This window comes from Cavia porcellus, unplaced genomic scaffold (genome assembly GCF_034190915.1).
Source record: "Cavia porcellus strain 051 isolate PalLab524CR breed Dunkin Hartley unplaced genomic scaffold, mCavPor4.1 scaffold_1, whole genome shotgun sequence".
NCBI lineage: Eukaryota > Metazoa > Chordata > Mammalia > Rodentia > Caviidae > Cavia > Cavia porcellus.
Genome location: NW_026947484.1, coordinates 121031166 through 121053218, shown reverse-complemented (window position 1 = coordinate 121053218; position 22053 = coordinate 121031166). Strand labels below are relative to the sequence as shown.

Sequence of the window (22053 nt, the reverse complement as noted above, 5' to 3'; positions counted from 1 at the left end):
CCTGTTCCTGATGATAGTGTATGAGTTGATATTTCTCTGAATTTAATTCCTCAATTTTCTTACGAAACCAATTACAGCATTCTTCAATTGCGGCTGGTCCATTGCTAGAGCAGACAGAACAATACAAACTTAACTTAGTGGTTTGAAGAAACCTACACTTAAAAACAAGAGCTACAGACTCCTTAAATATAATCATCAAGATCTTGATTATGGCTTAATTATGGCTATTTCAGCTGTAAAAATTTTTACATACATGCATGTAAACAGGACCAGGCACATGAAGCAGGAAGATGTCACGTGCCAAAGTAGCAGAATTATGGATCATTACTTCAATTTCTGTGAAGCATTTTAGTAAGTAACATGAAAGTCATACTAGCCAAAAAGGTACACATGCAATATTATTCTTTATTTTACAGGACAGATATATAACATACTTATGTGGTATGAAAGTTGCCAATGCAATGTTCATATCTATAGTACAGCCAAGGCGTCTATATTCAGGATCCTGAATAATCTTAAGATGTTGTTTTGGATCAGACTTGGTTGTTCTTCTATTTTCTGGAAAAAAAGAAAAAATGATATCTTAAATGCAATATCTACAAGGAAATTATTCAAGCATCCTTTCTATTTCTCCTTTTTTGTTTTATTTTGTTTTTTGAGACAGGGTCTCACTATGTAGTTCAGGCTTGCCTTGAACTCACTACACAGCCCAGGCTGGCCAAAAACTAGTAGTGACCCTCCTGCCTCAGCCTCCTGAGGGCTAGGATTGCAGGCATGTGCCACCAAGCCCACCTCCTTCTCCTCCTTCTTCTCCTGTTATCAACACACACACACACACACACACACACACACACACACACACACAGAGGCATTACACAGAGACAAAATATCATTATAAAAGGAAAATACAGAGATTCCTTCAATTCAATCCTAGTCCTACTTTGCTTTCTCGGTCAGAATTCATTTATTTACTTTTTAGACCGTTTTTAAGGACTTTGATACTAAATGCTTTCTTCTCAGTTATATACCACCAAATATTCTAACCTCAGGAGTTCTGTTTCCTCAGGGACTTCTTCTGTTTCTCAAATAAGTCTTTATCAACAACCTGATTTTCCTTGCATTCTCTGATAGAAGCATCTACCTTTGTTTTCATCTACAACCGTATCATTTACATAATATCAAGAAGCTAAAAAGGAAGGGAATGGTTTGGGAGGAAATTTTCATTCTTTTTCTGGAACTTGCTTCTAATAAATCGGGCGATGGTGCAGGACTGTCTCTACTGGAAGTGATTTTATATTAAACAATTAATTCATTTGGCTTAATTTACATATACTTTGAAATACAAAAACACAAAGTAAAATGGATTCTGAAAATTCATTTTAACCTACAGTAAGGTATAGTTCTTAAGGGAAACAATTATGTGACGCATTATGACACAACCTTTAGATGTTTCTGCTCTGATTCCAGAAATAACACTTTTATAGCATCAAAAATGACCCAAATATTACATAACAGATTTAATTTTTATGTTAACAAAGGGAAAAAAACTTCACATAACAGTAATATTAAATTTCTTAAAACTGATAGGGACAGTCTGATGTAATTCCTTTACCTTGTGTGAGCAGCCTTCTAAATTCCTCAACTGCTCTGTGTTCATGTACTTGGAAAAATTCCCACAGTTTAATCTTTGGGTAAACATCCTCCCAAATTACTTTTCGAATGCACTGCAAAATTTCAATAGTGAAAAAGTATATGATTAAAAAATGTGTGAATATAAATCTTTTCACCAAATACTGTTGCCCATGTTAAAATAAAGATTATAAATAACTTTCAACCACATGCTTAATTTGTACTGTAGAAATTTTGTTACTGAGTTGGTGTGATGGCCCTCTACACATACTTACATTCATGTGGTGATCATTTTCAATCAAAGCAGGGATTCCTTTTTCTCTATATTTCCCTTCTGCAACCTCACAGGAGAAATGCCAAAGTGCTCTGTCTAAAATCCAGGCCGGTTTTAAATGTGGAGAATTCACAAGATTATATGCAGACTCTGGGTGTTCCTGGAGCCATTTACTGTTAGCAGCTTAAACAAAAAGGAAACAGGTATTTTGTGATTAAACTGAATATTTTGTAATTAAAGCTAATATGTGTTCTAAGTTTAAAGGTAAAATAAAATTTTGACATTGACCACTTACTTTCTGTGCACTAATTTCCACATTAACCTTTTATGATACTATCATATGAAAAATTTCTTTGGTTATTGCATCCTACAATCTATTTCACACATTATTTTAAAATGTATCACTGGTTAGAAAATCAAAAGGGGTTGCTTCCAATATCTAGATATTATGAACTGTACTGATATTAATAGACTGATAATAAAGAAAATGTGGTATTTACACACAACTGATTACTATCTGCCATAAAGAAAGATAAATGGGTCATTTATAGAAAATGGAGGCACCTTGAGACCATAATGTTAAGTAAAGTAAATCAGGCACAGGAAATTAAATGTCACATGGTTCCTCTTATAAGAGAAACCCAAAATATAAAGAGCAAAATAAAAGACAGATAATAAGAAGTAGGAAGACAGATCTTTCTCAAATGGGAAGGGGATCACAAAATGAAGGGAAGAGGAGAAAGGAGAAGAAAGGGGATGAAAAAAGCATTAAGATGCGTTATATACAGGAACCAACTCCACATATGAAAGGTAAACAGTATATACCGCAAACATGTACTAACCAAAAAAAAAAAAAAAAAAAGAAAATCCTGATGGAGGAAAAATCAGTTCTTTCACAGGTAATCCCTTTGCATAGTGAAACCTAAGGGTTAATAAAATATGTGCTTAGATAAGACACAAAAATGAAGCTAAGAAATTGCTAGAAGGAATTCACTAAAGGAATAAGGATGAAGCTGACATCTTATTATCCACTTGTATCTGTAAGTTCAGAATCAGAATCAGGAGTTTGGAAAGATTCCAACTACTAAAGATACTTTACAACATTAAGGATAGGCTGGGCATGGTGGGACACTCTTGTAATCCCAGTACTCCGGGGTCTGAGGCAGGAAGACTGCTATGACTTCAGACCAGCCTGAACTACATAGCAAGACCCTATCTCCCTACCCTGAAATGTAATGTCTCAACAAGTTGTTCGAAGGGCACACTGAGAAACACTCACACAATACAACAACAGCAAGCATCTGCAGCATGTATCAAGACCGGGTTCTCAGTGCTCATGGTCTGTTACATTGGAGGGCTAGGACATGGGGCCATAGTGGGAGCTGGGTGGAGAAAGAGAGCTGCCCACTGGCACACAGCTAGTGACATGGGGGAGGGGAATGTGAGGCAGCCTGATCCTCTTAGAGTGAAATTATAGCCCCAGATGGGAGCTGGGGAGAGAGCTACATCCCCGGGAATACAGCAACCGTAGTCTCAGTCATGGACGGGACAGTGGAGCAGGTCTCCATTTAAATGCCAGAGGCTCTTGCTGTTTTTACCAGGATCTTTTCCTTAGTAGATTTTCATGTCTCTCCATATGCCAAACATTTTTCTGGGAACTTTAAAGTTGTTTTACAATAATCTGCATCAATTATGGTTGTTTCACTGAGTAGAGGGTGTATGGAGCTCTCCTGATGCCATTCTGGAAGTGGATTCCCCTGAATGGTAACTTTTTAAATGAAAGCTTGTTTCACAGAGAGGACACTATGATTTTCAGGAGTTTCCAGGTAAGGCTGTGACAAAGTTCACTTCTTTTACATTTCACAGAATCTCAAATGCTTCAGGAATATAGTCTGCGGCAAAAACTGCTACTGTATTTCATTTTCATTCTTTCTTGCTTTAATAAAGCTCCCAAGGTTCAGCTGCACACATGGCTACCAAACTAAAGACTTCATTGCAAGTCCTCCTTAAGGTATGTGGGATACGACACAAAATCTGACCTGACACAGTGTAAGCAGAACCTTGGGTGGAATATGATATAGACGCCAGAGCAGCCACATCTGATTAAAAGCAAAGTGTTGGAGACAGCAGAGCAACATGAGAGAAATAACCTCATTCCCTAATGCCATGGAGCTACTCTTTTAGTCCTTTGATGCCTAATCTTTCATAACAAAACAATTTCAGTCTTAAATTACTATAGCTTTCTATCTCTAATATAGCTGCTTAAGCTGTACTCTATAGTTTATAACTAACACAATGTCATTATGTTGATAAATTCAATGTGAATATTATTATAGATATCTAAGTAATTATCAATACTGTCAATTTGTCAAGTGACAAATACTGAGGTACAGTTTTTACTACACACATGGAATTCTGATTTACAGGTACATGCAGATTTGCCATTATTACTGGAGATTATTGTCTCAGACAGTTAACTGATTGGGTCAGCTTGAGTAAGAAATGCCCAACTAACTTGGATCAGCAGAGTTTTGGGTATGGCTGAAGGGGTGTACTCAAGACAAAACACCCATCCTGGGTGTGATGGGCATCAACCAATAGGCTTGCTGCTTGAATGGAATGAAAGAGAAAGAAAGAAAAGCTCCTTTCTTTCTCTTCAGAGGAGGAGCTCGCTGTCTTCAGCTTGGACATCATCTCCTGACTTCCAGCACTGTCTTTAGCCTTCCGTCACAGACCCTCTGGTGTTCTTACATGGACACATGGAACACTACAGTGAGTGCTAGGTCTTCAACTAGATCTTTCAAATCCCCGGTGGACCGCAGATCTTTTGCACTCTTCCACACCTGACTCTGTGGGTAGCCACTGTCAGCCAACCTTGTAAATTCATATATATTTGTGTATTTTGCATTGTGTTTTTTTCTAGTAAGCATTGACTGATACATTGTCTATAATGATAAATTAGATCTATAACCTTTTAAACATTTTCATATTTTCTATGGTTTTTTAGAAAATATGAAACTATAGTGATTTCATTTCAATTTTTACACCATCTAGAACTCCTGTTCTTTACAGATACAAGTTAGTACTGTCCACACTCTTCTACATTATGGCACATTAGAAGATAATATTTGTAATGTATACTGGATTAAACTGTAAGTTTATGCCTAGAGGCTTCATCAGACCAGGCCCAGCTGCTCTGATGAGTAAGGGGAAGAATTATTCCTTGAGGATCATCGTTGGGGAAATTTTATATATTTTATAGAATTCTATGTAATTAAGGTTATCTTGGGAACCAGAACAGGCTACTTTTTTTTTAATGTTCTTTCAACATGTAAAATATACAATTTTAAGCCGGGCGTGGTAGCTCACGCCTGTAATCCAGCATATGGGAGGCTGAGACAGGGGAATCGTTGCGAGTTTGAGACCAGCCTGGGCTATGAAGCGAGCTCAAGGCCAGCCTGCACTGCATAGCGAGACTCTGTCTCAAAAAGACAAAAATAAATAAATAAATAAATAAAATATACAACTTTGGACAGTTTACCAATGATTTTCTCTATAATAGCCAAATATATGCTATAGGACTAGAGCTCCTGGTACATTGATTTTATTATGGAAAGTATTAATACTCTAAATTGAAATACGTGATTATTATGTCCCTTCTATGATCACTCTATTTTTAAAAGAATCACAAGTACTTATATATCAACTATATTTTCAACTAATACGGTTTCCTTTAAAAGAAAAAAAGTAGAACTTCGAATATAGCTCAGTGGCATAAGTGCATGCCTGACAAACACAAGGTCCTGAGTTTGATTCCTGATATAAAAAATTAATTAATTAATTAAAAGAAAAAAGTGACACTATACAAAATGAATTTTTAAGAAAAGGACATTTAATTACCACTTGTTTCTTTACCTTGAGTTCATACTCAAGTAAAATAAATCGGACACATTTAAATACCACATTGTTTCCCTGGTGTCAGACACCAAAAGTGTAAATAAAGACCAAAATGTACACTAGATACTGGGAAATGGGAAGAAAAATCTTTAAATGAGAAGGGGAACAAGGCAGGAGTCAGGGGAAAGGGAAGAGAGACAGAAAAAAAAAGAGAACAAGAAAAAAAGTGGCAACAAAGCTTTTGTAAATAAGAGAGCAAGAGGGGATGAAGGGAGGAGGGGGAATGGGAAAAGAGCAGCAAGATAAAATGCATCTGATATAAGGGACAGGGCGCAGCTGAGCAGTACAGTGCAAGCACTGGACATAAATGAGTATCAGTGAATAAAATAATTAGAATTTAATATTCATCAAAATTAATGAAGGTCGTACCAGTATGATTGTAGACAACATCTGTAATACAAAGAACATTCCACTCCTTCTTCAGTTTTTCTACCAGTTGCCCAACATCATGCCAGGTGTACTTTCTATCAGGTCTTGAAAAGTCAGGATTTAATTCTAACTGATTGGCAAGGGAGTAGCATGACCTAGACAGTCCAAGAGTCTGCAGCGGGGTGAAGTGAATCATGTTGTAGCCTGCAAACCAAGAAAACAAGGATTACTGGTAAGAAAAAACGCGACTCAGCTAAAACTAAGCAAATATCAATATAAACTCTCTCAGGTAACCACAAACAGGAAGGCAATCAGGCTACCAGAAAAAGTGTCAAAGACACAGGCTCAAATTCTAGCTGCATACACTGCTTAAATCATTTAGTGTGATCAGTCGTCTCATTTACAATGCAGAAGTATTGAGGTAACATATCTGAAAAAACCTACACATAGTGCTTAGTTAGGAGTTATCAGGAGTTTAGTTTTCATTTGTTGGATTCAAGAAAATATTTCCCATGCATGCAATATATATTTTTTTCTGCTTTTAATATTCTACAGCACTTGTATTCACAGAATTTAGTTATATTAGTGAACTTTTCATTTCTTTCTTCTTGGTATGTTTAACTTGAAAGCAGAAAATGAACATTACTGTAATAGTTTACTGCGAATTTTCATATGTGAAAACAAAATTTTAGAAGTTATATCATTTTATTACAGTTCCTTCACTCACTAAAATAAACCACACAACTTGTCATATTTATAGATTAAAGGTGGTCAAGTATAAAGAACTTCACATGGCTTTATCTATATTACTAAATATATTAGGAAACAAAAGTAAAAGCACAACTTTTGAAAACTGTTAAGGATAATTACATTGATTTCTAAAAGAAAAAAGAAAAAAAGGAAGCTGACATTACCTGATTCTTTTGCAACCCTAATTCTGCTTTCCCATTCATCAAAAGGTCCTAAACACTTAGCTAAAAATGTCTGCAGAGTAACACAATCCAAGGGTAACACATGGCTATCAGCACCAACTCGTAAAATAGGATCCACGACTATGTAACCTCCACCACTCTTCTCATTTCTAAAAGAAAAAACAAAACCAAAACTTGCCAATTAGTGACAGGGAGGGAAAAACACCCTCTTCCAATAGTCTGATACTAGGAGGTAAGTGTCCCACCTAAAAATATATCTGTATATAAGCACAAAAAAAAGTTATAAACTGCAACAAAAAATAGTGGAAGCTGTTTTTACCCAGCTATTACATGATTACATAACACAGTAAGTTTAATGAAAAATAAACGTGCCAAATCCTGTCAGTAATAGCTAGGGCACTCAAGTAACACTCTATACTAATGTTGAGAGACAAGACTACATTAAAAATTTTATATAGGGCCAGGTATGGCAGTGCACACCTATAATCCCAGCAATCAGGAGGCAGAAACAGGAGAAAACCCATCAGTTCAAGGCCACCCTGCAGTACATAGTGAGATTCTGTTTCAAAGGAAAAAAATTATATAGTACTTTGACTCTAACATGGATTACACAGTATCCTCCCAGAAATTGAAGAATCATATTCTATTTGTATTTAAAGAAAGCACTTCCAAAAAATTGCACTGCCAAGTTTATTTTATTTTTTTGGCTCCAGGAATTGAACTCAGAATCTCATGTTTGCCAGGCAGGCTCTGTGCCATCAAGTTATATTCCCGGTCTGCCGTTGTTTATAGTAACTCTGGCTCATAAAATAAATTAACTTTTTTCATACATACAGAACACTTAACTTACCCTTGAAGGAAGTAATACTGAAATGATCCAGACTGCTGCAGATTAAGTTTACAGTATTTATCAGAATCATCTTCTCTTTCTGTTGGATTTTCCCAATCCAGGGAACGGAATTTATGTCGATTAAATGTTTCTCCAGGAAATGGATAATTTGTATATACAGTAACTGGTTTTCCCTGCAAAGTTGGGCCCAATCGGAACTGTAGCTCAAACCCTTAACACAAAAAAGCACATTTCAATATAATCAGTATAGAATTTATGTTTTAAAAATAGATGTCTTAAAGTGTTTCAAAATTGTAAGTTTTTTAGTCATATTTTAAAAAATTCCATTTAACTAATGATGCTTTGGAACTATATACTTTGGTTTAGCCAAATCATACGTATTTTAGCAACTATAGTAAACATCATAGAACAGTCTGCTTTAATGTGCCCTTTTACTTTCCTAGGAAACGGATTCCTATTCATATAGCTACTTTAAGATGCACAAAGTCTGACATGACCTTATGCACCTTGACTCCCTTCAACCCCTCCAAGCTCCCTACCGTCAACTCAGACCTTTTCCAGTGTTTTCCAAACTACAATGGAGAAATTGAGTGTCTCCATGGTATCAGAATATGGGACCAAAGCCAAGCATGGGATTATACTCCTGTAATCCCAGCACTGCGGAGGCTGAGGCAGGAGGATCGTTGCAAGTTCAAGACCAGCCTGGACTACAAAGTGAGCTTGGGTCAGCCTGAACTGCATAGTGAAACACTCTCTCAAAAAAAAAAAAAAAAAAAAAAAAAAAAAAAAAGAATATGGGACTGTATGTAAAACTTGAGAGGTCTCATGGGACAGTTATCCTACCATACAGGAAAAGTCATGATCAGGGACAGAAATCAACCTCAAAAGACACAGAATTCACACTTCCGACAAGAGTTCTGGAGGCATCTGACTGATGTTTGCTGAAATACAATGGTATGCTAATAAAGGTTTGACAACTGACGGGAGGTGTGAAGCACTGACTTGCAGTGTTTGCTGATGCTCTAGTGGGAACAGTCCCACTGTGGACAATCTAAAGATACCAGCACATCCCTGCATGCGGATTTGGGAAGGGATGTGCAGAATCAGTTCTTGGTAGCCAGCGCTTATACCCCTCTCATGCATTAATGCCCATATCCTTCTTCTTCATTTTTAGTTACTAACATCTTTGCCGGAATCCTGAGAACCAAGATGTTTTTCCTTTTGTCTAACTTATGTTGTTTCTATTAAAATATCTCTGAGACTTGGTGCTGTATTATACAAATGTTTTATCAAAAGTGGGAATAATGACCATATTGTAGTTAAAACTGTTCTGTAAAAGAAAAGTTTCAGTTTGCTTAAGGTAAACTTTATATCAGCTTTATAAATATTAGAATATGAAAGGTCTGACCATGGTCAGGTTTATTTGTTACAAATCGCAGGCTTGTGGCAATCCTATACAGAGCACATCTGTTGGTGTCTTTTTCCAACAAATGACACATTTGCTTCATGTCTTTATGTCACATTTTAGTAATTCCAATATTTCAACACAATTTTCATTATTGTTGCATCTGATAAACTGATCAGTGATCTTTGATGTAGTTATTATAACTATTTTGGGAGCAACATGAACTGGAACCATGTAAGAAGGAAAAACTGAATGCTAAGTGTTGTGTGTTTTGACGGCAGTACTGATGGATGATCCCCTATCCAGTTCCCTTTTTTGAGGCCTCCCTGCTCCTTGAGACATGATTATTAAGTCAGTCAGTTAATAACCCTAATCTAAGTGTTCACAGGAAAGGAAAAGTCACATATCTTTCACTTTAGATCAAAACCTAGAAATGATTCAGCCTAGTGGGAAAGGTAAATGGAAAGCTGAGATAGGATGAGAGATAGGCCTCTTGCACCAAACAGTTAACCAAGCTGTAAATGCAAGAAAAAATTCTTGAAGGAAAATCAGTAGAGCCATCCCCATGAGAAAGAAAGCAAAACAGCCTTATTGCTGATATAGTAAAACTGTCAGTGATCTGAACAGATCAAACCAGGGACAATAATTCCTTAAGATGTAGCCTAATCCAGAGCAAGGCCTTAACTCTCTTCAGTTCTAGGAAAGATGAGAGGAGGAAGCTGTAGGCTAAAGACAACAGGGTTGGCTCGCAACATTTAAGGGAAGAAGCTGTCCCCTAGAGTAAAAGTCCAAGTTGGAATAGCCAAGTACCAAAGTAAAAGCAGCAGTAAGATCACTGAGGATTCACAGCTAAAGAGGAGAAGTCAATACTTGGCTTCAAGGTGTCAGAGGACAGGCAGACTCTTGTTAAGATAACTATAAATTGAAGTCAATGCTCATTTACCATTCTGAGAATTGTAGTGTTTTTAAGAATTACACTAAAGGGCCGTGAGCAAAGCTCCAGTGGCACAAGCACCTGCCTGGCAAGCATAATGTCTTGAGTTCAATTTTAGTCCCCTACCTCTCTGCCCAAAACAAGAGTTACACAAAAGCCAGGCATGGTGGCACAAGCCTGTAATCGCAGCACTCCGGAGGCTGAAGCAGGAGGATCACCATGAGTTCCATGCCAGCCTGAGATACATAATGATTTTGAGGTCAGCCTTATACTAAATCAGCTGGTCATGGTGGCACAGCATGTGGGAAGCCAAGGTAAGAAAACTGTAAGTCAAGAAGAACTTTCTTAATAAATAAGTAAATAAATAAATAAACGATCACACCAAATTCAGAACACTCTGTAAATAGGACAGTTTAGCTTGGCAACACCACATCTGTTTACAATTTCATGTATTGACTATGTTAAGACCAGTGTTGAGACCCCAGAATAAAAGATTCGTTGAAAAAAAATTACTGGCTATGCAAGAGCTATGATAGAGATATACAAGATTAATATTTTTATGATGGTTAACACAACATCTATCCTGTGGCTCATGGGTCAAGGAGTAATTTTGACTTTCAAGTCTTTTTTTTCTTTAAAATTATTTTTTATTTTAAACAAAAAAATTAAAAATGATACAGAATTTCAAAACAATGTAACAGGAGATTACAAATGGTTAATATACTGTATATTGTTATCTTCAAAGCAGTTACTCCAATTACAAAATATAGGCATGAAAAAATGATCAAACAATGAAGGCACACACTTTCCTTTTTTATGAAGAGATTAGTAGTATAATTTTCTATGTTGTGTATCTATATAATCTTTTCCCTTCTTTCTTTTCTCCTTTCTCCCACCCCAGTTGTTCTTTCCTTTTAAGCAGTTTCTTCTCTTTTCTTTTTCACAACATTTATTGTACATTTTGGATCTTATTTACTCTTTCAGTTTTTTTACATTAGGGAGACAACGCTTCAAGGCTTTTTTAAGAACCACATTTTGGGCTGGGGATATAGTTTGGCAGCACAGTGCCTGCCTGGCAAGCATGAAGTTATGAGTTTGACTCCCAGTCAAAAAACAACAAAAAACCAAAAACTATCACATTTTGTAAGACTACAGCTGTCTCTGATAGTGATTCCTCTAATGGATCCAGAAAAAGTAAACTGAAAACTTTTTTGGAAAGAATTCATCTTTGTAGATACTATTATGAACATTAATGGCTCATGGCTGGACGTCAAAAATATCAACTTTACAAGGAGTGTGGAATCCTCATGAATAACTTTGAGGAGTTCAAGAGCAGTTTAAAAAGTAAAGCAGACATGTCAGAAATAGCAAGAGAACTAGAGTCAGAAGTGGACTCTAATGTAACTGAGCTGCTACAAGCTTATGATAAAAATTAACAAATTAGTTATTTTTTTTTAATCGGTACTGGGGATCGAACTCAAGACATGCAGGCTTGCAAGGCAGGTGGTTAGGCTGCTGAGCTAAATCCCCCGCCCCAAATGAGTTATTTTTAATGGATGAGCAAAGTAAGTGGCTTAAACATTGTTGAAATAATGAGGATTAGAATAGTATATAAACTTAGTTGATAAAGCACTAGCAAAAGGTAAGAGAACTGACTTCAATTTTGAAAGAAGTGCCACCTACAGGTGAAATAGTATCACCTGCTATAAAGAAATGTTTTCTGAAGAGTCCATTGATATGGCAAACTCCATTGTCTTATTTTAAGAAATTGTCACAGCAACCTAACCCTGGGCAACCACACCTCAATCAGTCAGCAGCCATCAATGCTGAGGTAAGACCCTCTACTTGCAGAAGGTTATGACCTGTTAAAGGCTTAGACAATCAATAAATTACTTTCTTCCGTTCCTCTCCCTCCCCTTCTTTTGCAATGCTGAGAACCGAATCCAGAGCCTTATACATGGCTAGACAAACACTCTACCACTGAGTCATACCTGAAGCCCTACTAAAATATTTCTTAATCAAGGTATTTACATTGCTTTTTTAAAGATATAGTACTATTGCACACTCTATAGACTAAAGTATAGCATAAACATAACTTTTACAAACACTGGAAAGCAACAAAATAATTAATTGCATTATTCACTTTACTGTGGTGGTTTGGAACAAACCTGTAGTATCTCTGAAGTATGCCTCCAACTGAATGACAAAACTATCCGTTTAAAATTCTATACCTGGTGAAAATATCTTTCAAAACAAAGGTTATGAAAGACAGCTTTCTCATTACCAGAGAATGATATTGTGATGGTTAATTGTGTGAACTCCAGTGAGAGAAGCTTAACTAAACTGGCTCAGCAACTCCACACTCTGGGGTATGAAAGACCCTCCCTTGGGCAGTTTGTGGTGTGGATGATACCAAGGGAAAAGAAGGACGGATCCACTTCTGCGTCTTTGGAGGAGCTCTAGTCCTCACTTCCACCCTGGACGTCATCTCCTGGTTTCCAATGCAGATTCTCTGGTCTCTCATCGCAGACCCATTGGCCTCCCGACACAAACTTGTGCGGGATATTTCAGTCAGCTCCAGACCTTTGACTGCAGTGTACAAACAGACTCTTTCACTCTTCCACATCCGACTCTGTGGGTGCCCACACTAAGTGGATCTTGTAATTTCATATTGTTATGGTTTGTTCCCCAAAGCCTCATGCAGTAATGGGGAGGAGTGAAGACTAGAGTTTACGAGATTCATGGTCCAGTGCTGGGGTTAAGGGTATGAGTACTACACCTGCCCAAGGGCAAGTGGCCTGCATACGCTATAAGAGACAGAAAGAGGTTTGTCTGTCTGTCTTTCTCCTCTCTCTTTTCTTGTTAACATGGCTATCTCCTACCTCTACAAACTGCTACCCCTCTGCAACGTGCCACCTTGCCTTGGAGTTAGCCAATTCTGGACTGGAACATCTACAAATTGGGAGCTAAATAAACCTTTCTTCCCTTAACTTTGGATGTCAGGTATTTTGTCTCAGCAACCAGAAAAGTAACTAAGACACTTATGTATCTGTATATCTTGTATTATATCTGTTTCTCTGGTAAACACTGATTGATTCAGATGTCATTAAGTAAAAGGGGAAATACACTGTGAATCCTGTTTTGTGTGATATGATTCCAAGTTAACAGCATAAATGAATGGTCTTTTACTTGTGTTAAAAAAATCAGTTTGAATGGGTCTGGTGGTACTCTAGGAAGCTGAGGCAGGAAGACTGCAAGTTTGAACCTAGCCTGAACAACTGAGTGAGGCTCTGTCTTTCAAAAAAATTTTTAAAGGGTTAGGAACATAGTTAGTGAAAAGGCATCTGACAAGGGCTAGAGATTTCGCTCAGCGGCATAAGCACCGGCCTTATAAGCAGGCGGTCGTGAGTTCGATCCCTGATGCCAATAAAAAAAAAAAAAAAAGGCATTTTAATGCAAAACAAACAATAGCTTGGTTCAAAGCAAATACTAAACATAGTAAAACATAGATATGTTCCATTTCCACTGAGGTATAAAATTGTTCTTTGAAGTAAATCCTTCACACTGATATTTGATAGGTAGCAACCACAATTTTAAATACTGGATAAAATATTCTTTGTGAACAAAAGGTTTCAGTGAAAGGCATTAGGAGAATGGACTCTTTCAATTTACCCTAAATAAATACTTATAACTGTCAAGATAAATACTGTTTATTTTCATATTGCAATATGGATAAATACGAGTGAATGGAAGTTCTACACATTTCTAGAAAAGTTATTTTCTGGCATTAAGTGCTGTTAGTATCTTCTGCAACTGGACCAAAACAGGAATATAAATTTATTCATAATATGTTAGCAAGTAAAAATCAAATTATCGCAGTGGAATTATTAAGTAACTAAAAATACAAAGACTTACTTTTTTCAGTGTACAATAATGAAAGTAAGAATTTCTCTTTGCTTTTATGCATTAGATAGATCTTTAAAATCTGGTCTGGAAAACAGTATGGGTAAAACATGGCAGTAAAGAATGAAACCTAATGTTACAAGTAGGGGGAAAAGCAGGTTATGAAATTGTAGTACAATTCCATCTTTAAAAATAAAAAGCATAAGAAGAAATCTTTTTATACATTTGTAAAATTTTATAATGGGGAAAATAATTTTAAAATTAGAGCTAGGATATAACTATAGCCTGTCTGGCAAGTGTGAGGTTGTGCGTTCAATCCCCAGTACCAAAAAAAAAAGGAAAGAAAATGCTACAATTGTGAAGGGACAGACCGAGAAACTATTGCACAAAGACTTAAAATATGAAATGAAATATTGTACTTCGTAAGTATGTTATGGTTTGTGTTTAAATGTCCTCCCCATCCCCCCAGCCCGCAAACCCTCAACAGGTCATAGAGTTTTTTTCTTTAGAAGTGACTTAATCTAGAATGTTTGCCTGGTTCATAGTACACTACTGGGATTAAGGACGCTGGGATTAAGGGTGAATGATGGTTGGATCAATTCACTGACTGGTTTGGTACCACCTAATCCCAGTAGATTGGATACAATGTAAGGAACAGAAGAAACTTTGTTTCTCTTTCCCTTGTTGCTTTGCTATAGTCTGCATGCCATGAACTGCTTTCCTTTGTGATGGCCTCCTGCCAAGCTACCCTGTCTTGCAGCCAGCTGATTATGGACCAAAATTTTTGCTGTACAAACTGTGAGCAAAATAAACCTCTCCTTCTTTAACTTTGAGTATCAGGTATTTTATCTCAGCAACAAGAAAAGTAACTAAAACACTATGAGCATTATAAATATCTAGAGAATGATTAAATTTATCAAGAAAATGATGACATTGTGAACTGATTGGGCAGTTCATTTAAACAACCTGTTCCCTGTTAAGTTTGCATAAATACTGCTTTTATATTTACACAAGAACTCAGGAGAATTTGTAGTACAAAGGTTAAAACTCATCCAACTCTAAAACAGTATTTGGATCAGTGCAGTCTACTTTCAGAAAAAAGAAGCTACTTTCAGAAAAAAGAAGATAAGCATTTACAGATATGAATATCTAATTATATAGCATATGTATATTTTTTCTAATAGAGAATGTAAATTGTAAAACATCAAAATGAAGTTAAAACAAAAAGATGTAAATGAAATAAACAATATTTTAGTAACTGTTCATGAATCAATGGAAAAAATCTTTTAACACACTAAAAATTAATATTGATCCTATCAGCCAGTGAAAACAATGTCATTAAATAAATTTCATTATTTTTTCAAAGTCTGGTTTAATATTTTGTGATAAAGCGATTCAAAGATCCCAGGTCGTATTTATTAAGTGGCAAAAAATACCACACAAAGCTACCTATACCCAAACAAAAGAAGTTCCTGGTGCTATGTTTAATATCCATCATATAAATCTTCATTCTCATTCACCAATTATACAAAGATTTTTGCTAGTATGCAGCTGGTAAATTTATATTTTCTCTGACATCCAGCACTGCTTTTACAAGCTAATCCTATGATGTTCTGCATTCATATATTAAACCATATATTAAACACTTTGTTCAAAAGATTAGAAAACTGCTACTAATTTTTTAAATTGAGCTGATCCTCATTTACATGGGTAAACTAAAATGATGCAAAGTACACATTCAAAATGCTTTTGTTATGGCAAGAGAAACTATAACCAACCAATAATGTATCTGTTTCTGTAAGTAAAGTTTTACTGGAACACAGCCAACACCCATTATTTACCAATTCATGGCCCACAGCTGCTGCTGTGCTGCAGTGGCACAGCTGGTTAGCTGCAGCAGGCTGCATGGCCTGCAAACCTGGGAAGATTTGCTACCTGAATCTTTACAAGAAACAATGTGGCAAACTCTGCACTATAGTATAACTTTCTTGGGAAAAAAAAGCAATTAACTTTCTCATTCATGTTTACCTCAAGCGCTTAAAATGCTTTTTTCTTCTGACATATTTCTTAAGTGTCATACTTGTTATGCTAACAAGGAAAAATCTCAAAGATCAAATCTCAAACAGATTCTAAATGCGAAGTAAAAAGAGATTCACTTTACTCTTCCTATTGTTACAAAGTTTTAGGAAGACTTTCTCCTTCATTTTGTGGTGCTGAAGACTGAACCTATGGCCTCGCACATCATTGTCACATCTGTATTCTCTGTTATTTAAGCTATTATAATCTGGATATCTACCTTACATGGCTTAGGAAAAAGTGCAATTCATGGCAACAAACTGCAAACAAGTGAGAATTTAACTTGTGAGCCACTGTAGACCTACAGCCTTCCCACTCCACTCTTTCCTCTTTGTAACTCCTCTTTGTAACTCATCTGACCTACAGAGTGTCAATGTCGACTTGTATGTTACCAAAACTTAAAGTATTTAAAAATAAAAAATAAAATAGGAAGAAAATAAAGAAGGAAAGAAAGATCCTATATTTTCTTCCACATCCCAATACACAGGGGTCCAGAGCCACTCCAGATCTCTAATCTAAATCACTGAAATTAAAATTTTTATATACAATAAATGGAACATCAGACTACCTAGAGTATTCAGATTCTATAATTAATCACTCAGTCTGCTAAAATTAGCTTAGGTCATACAGTACATAGCATGGCTATCTTATTCCTCATGCTAACATCAGGAATACTTTACTTGGATCAGTCACATCCTTGTTGAAAACAATCAGCAAGATGAGATAAGGGATTAAAGTATTATTGTAAATTGAAACTCTTATTTCCACCCAGTTTATAGAAGCTCAAGATTTTAATCAAGCTACATATACATTCTTTCTTTCTTTTTTTTTTTGGTTTTTTGAGACAGGGTCTCACTATGTAGTCTATTCTGGCTTTAAACTGTCTCCATAGCCCAGGCTAGCCTCAAACTCATAGCATTCCTCCTGACTCAGCTTCCCAACAGTATATATTTTCTTAAATAGTAAAAATGGAAATTTAACTAACCTATGTAAAAGAAACCAACCTATGTAACAGATAAATTCCAGGACAGAGGAATATTGATTTTGTTTATAATGCTACCACTAAATTAGGGAAGAAATTCAGGAAAATCTATGATTTAGCTATGCAGACCAATATTTAGTCCTATACTTGTTCTATTAAATATCTTTAGAAATTTCAATCTTGCAAATGAATAGGAATTCTTTATTAAGGAAAAAAGAAAAGATCTTGGAAAGGAGCTTGGTGTTCAAGTCAATAAGCAGAAACTTTTTCCTCACATTTGTCACCAAGTTGTATTAGTTTTAAAATGTGTCATACTGTCCTCACTTTTCAGCTAATACATTAAATCCTTACTTTTAAAAAGAATCTCTTACTTTAAAAAAAAAAGCCTTACTTAAAAAAAAAAAGCCTTCTGAATAATCTGTGCCAATATTCCCTCTCTTCACTTTCACGTTACAAATTTTTTCTGAAATAACACAAGCACATTATTACTACAAAAAAGTGGTATCCCCATTTATAGCATTTAGGTGAATCTACTTGTTTTAACCAGAGTTATGAACCTAATTCTTATTCTATAACCTTCACAGTTCTGTCTTCAAATAGTCTAAGTGAATTTATCATTTTTGTCAGTTTTAACTGGTTTTGGGAAATCAATCAACAAGTATTTATTAACTCTTATACAATGCACTAAGCTTGTAAAACTGTCTCTCTCCTCACAAATCTTAAGCTCTAGCTCAACACCATAAGACTAACAAGCTTTTAGACACTGGTTCACTGTTCAGTACTTAGTTGTTCTGTATTTACTAAGTGTAACTGGAAATCAAAGCTAAGAGAATAAAATACTGAAGACTTCCTCAAGAAGGCAGCCTTTCAGATGACTGAGAATAAAAAGGATCTAACAGATACAGAGGAATCTGATCGGAGTTGGGGTGCAAGGTCAGGTCTGGGGAGGGAATTAACAGGAGAGAACAGGGAAACTGTGAAGATGTTACACTCTAATGATGGGAAACAATGAGATACTATCTTGCCTGGGAAAGGTCCCACTACAGAATGATGCCAGGTGCGGTGGCACACACCTGTAATTCCAGTACTTGGGAATCTGAGGCAGGAGGATCACTGTGAATCTGAGGCCAGCCTGGGACACATAGTGAATTCAAATGGGATACACAGTGACAGCAAAGTCAAAAACAAAACAAAGCAAAAGCCAGGAACAGGTGTTTAAGATTTTATAGATACCAAGAAACAGAAAAAGAGACTATACAGTATAAGTAGATCATTGTGACATCTATATTTGATCACATGGGAGAGGCAGAAGTTTCAGGAAGGCAGAGATACATAGAAATTATAGAGGTTAAAGAGAAATTAGAAGGAAGAGAAATTCAAAGAAGAATATAAAGTTCTAACCTGGGAAAATATGAAAATAGAAATATCACTAAAATAAGCAGAGAAATAAAAGAAAGTAATCAGGGAAGCTAGTTTCAGAGGCAGTTTAGGAACTGGAGAGGGGGAATTAGACACATTAGATTTAAGCTCAACCAAGAAGATCTGCACCACGACTATTCCAAATCATAGTATTGGGATGAAGCCAAGCTCCAGGAGGAGGATAGGCAGAGTGATCTACAAATACTTTACACTGTTACTTACTGAGGACTTTAATCAAATAATATTATTTGATTAAATAATATACTGTTATCTATTGAGGACTAAACCAAATAATATTACTAATTTAAAACTCAGAAAGTTCATAGATGAGCAAATACCCCCATGTCACAAATAGAGAAATCAATGCTTAGAATTTTTTTTTTTTTTGTCTTTTTAAATTTTTATTGGTACCAGGGATCGAACTCACGACTGCCTGCTTGCAAGGCAGGCACTTAAGCCGCTGAGCTAAATCCCCAGCCCCGAATGCTTAGAATTAATGTAACTTGCTTATAGTCTCATAGTTAACTGTGGGGTCAGAAAAATTTGTTCCCTACCCATGTCATACTATACTTAAAAGCTTCAAAGAGAAAAACAAAGCTCATGGCCCTTTCCAAAGCATAGGAGTAAGAGCTGAGGCTATGAGAATGCATAATTCCTTGAGGGGCGGAAAACAGAAAAAGAAAGGAAGCCAGGTTTAGTAGCACATGCCTGTAATCCCAGCACTCTGGAGGCTAAAACAGGAGGACCACTTCGAGTTCAAGGTCAGCCTGAACTGCATGGCAAGACCCTGACTCAGACAGACATTAAAAAAAAAAAAATTCCTAGTATTGTATATACCACAGTTAAATTAATTTAACCGTGGAAAGAATAGAGCCCAAAGATGGGCTCCAGGATGACAAGATACTTGAGGGTAGAGGGGGAAAAGCCAAAACTGGAAAAGTGCAGAGTCAGGAAAACCAAAAATGGTGCAACTACTCAGTGACCTTAAATGTCACACAAAGTTGGAAGAGGAGGAGGACTGGCATGGATGGAAAACATCAGATGGTTGAATTTTTTGTTTCAAAATTTTAAGGCTTAAAATATTAGAGAAATAAAATTCCTTCAAAGTATTTATCAATGCCCATGTGGTACACACTTAAAGGGGACTGGATTTTATCTTTCATATATTAATCCTCTATTTCACACATTTACGTAAGTGTGAAATGTTTTCCTATTATTTCTTTTTTTTTTTTTTTTTTTTTTTTGTCTTTTTCCTTTTTATCGGTACCAGGGATCGAACTCACGACTGCCTGCTTGCAAGGCAGGCGTTTATGCCGCTGAGCTAAATCCCCAGCCCCCCGTGAAATGTTTTTAAATGGTGAAAAATTACAAAGTCTGAGAAACTATTCATTTACCTCACAGAAATATAATTTGAGCTGTTTGTTTATTCACTTATTTGGTACTGGGAATTGAACTCAGGATCTTGCGCTTGCCAGGCAGGCGCTGTGCCACTAAGCTATATTACCAGCCCTAATTTGATCTGTTTAATCACAGCTCAAATATTTTTCAATCAAAATAAACCGATCAAAATAAGCTATTTGGGAATAAAACATTTTCTACTTTCCTTCTCTGTATTTGAGAGGCTTCTGATAAACAAATAATGTAACTTTTTTTTTTTTTTTGATACCAGGGATCGAACTTCTGACCTCGCAGTTGCCAGGCAGGCGCTTCTGCTGATGAGCTAAATCTCCAGCCCTCAAATAATATACTTTTTGCTGTTCTCTCTTAACTGAAAAGTTGAGTAAAGAAAGAGTGAACTATAAAAAACCAAAACTATAGATACATTCAAAGCAAAATTATCTATAAAGTATTTTGTTTTAATAAGTGCTATTAGAAATAATATAGCCACTCTTTTGATTACATACGTAGCTTCTGCCTTCAGTAATAGTATGCAAAGTGAACTATTTTATTTCTGTCCTAACATGACAGATATAAAATGTTTTTTAAATCAACCATTAATACTAATATTTGTGGAACACAGCACCACCTTCTGCACAAATCAAGTTTTAGAAAGATCCAACTATGTCTAATTCAAAGTTTTGTTTTCTTTTTGGCTTGTTTAAGCTGGAGCTTAAACCTAGGAAACCGCTCATACTAACTCTAAGCACACACTCCACTTTTCGGCTACATCCTCCAGATCTTCACTTAAATGTCTGAAAGATTTAATAGGACCATCAATAAATTACGAATTTAAAAGACACAAACATGCTACTCAAATGATTTGCTACTGACCTTGCTCAAGTCTGAAAAGGGTCTTTTCCAGCTTTTCCATTTCGTTCAGTAGTAAAATTCGAATCTGTTTACTGTGTTCCATTTTGGATTCTGGAGGAGTTGAAATCTTTCAGAAGAATTAAAAGAACTCCAGTGTCGAATGAGTTACCCCTGTGAGAACAAAAAGGAATTAGGAAAAAAGAAAATAACCGTTACCTTAATTTCTCCAGAAGTGACAGCAGCACTTACATATTCTAAATGTGTTTTAACTCTAAAAGTGCAACGAGAAACACGTAGCTTTATACATTAACAGTTGTTTCCTCCCTTCAAGTACAATAAGACCGAAGCAAAAATACCGTGTTACAAATTCTTACAGCTAAACAAAACAAGTTAAAGCATTCCTAGAGAAAAACAATGCATTTGGGAAAAGGCTGGAGTTGGGGGAAATTTTTTCCAGCCCAAAGCCAAATGGCAGTGCACGCTGGAAATGGCACTTGTGCTTACGGGAGATTAGTTTGTGCCACGGTAACAGGTGGGAGATCGCCCATTCCCAAATTCGGGTCGGAAGCCACCAATGGGGAGAGGAGAGCAGCGGGGAGCAGTTGCTGCCCCGGGAATAGCTGCCGCGGCCCTGGGATGTACAGAGAGAGCTATAGATAGAAAGCCCGCATTTGCCCCGAGCCGGCCGGCAGCATTCCTAGCACTTACGGCGAGCGAGTTGTACGTGCGGCGTCGGAGACACTGCGGCCTTGCGCCCGCCGGGACAGGGCTCGCGGGGGCCGGCACCGCGACAGCCGCCGAAGCCGCAGCTGGGAGGCAGGGCGCGTGAAGGGCAGAGGGCGGGGCGGCGGCGCGGGCCCAGCCCAGGCGGCGTGACTGGCAGGCAGGGAGCGTCCCGAGACCTGACCCCGCCGGCGGGCGCGCGCTGCGGTGGGCGGGGCCTGTCATCTCGCCTACTTCCGGGAGCCGTGGGCCAGGACCACAGGTCTCGCGAGAGTTCGGCTGCCTTGCTGCTTGGGGCTGCGGGTGGGCTCCGGTGGGCTGAGAGGACGCTGATACTCCGGCTCCTAATG

The 22053-nt window shown here is 36.9% G+C and overlaps 1 protein-coding gene across 3 annotated transcripts in view; it reads right to left on the bottom strand.

The window, feature by feature from the left end:
- Agl (amylo-alpha-1, 6-glucosidase, 4-alpha-glucanotransferase) overlaps positions 1–21827 on the bottom strand; it is a 69054-nt gene extending 47227 nt beyond the window's left edge. Inside the window, exons 1-9 of one of the 3 annotated variants that reach the window (XM_003479171.5) lie at positions 21689–21827; positions 21002–21151; positions 8012–8222; positions 7144–7310; positions 6230–6433; positions 1905–2086; positions 1613–1724; positions 435–558; positions 2–104 (exon numbers count right to left, since the gene is read on the bottom strand). In XM_003479171.5, the coding sequence (XP_003479219.1) occupies positions 2–104; positions 435–558; positions 1613–1724; positions 1905–2086; positions 6230–6433; positions 7144–7310; positions 8012–8222; positions 21002–21083 (1185 nt within the window). In that variant the 5' untranslated portion in view covers positions 21084–21151; positions 21689–21827. The other 2 variants (XM_013142992.3, XM_013142991.3) reach the window with 2 other exon arrangements.
- Positions 21828–22053: the final 226 nt, after the last annotated feature.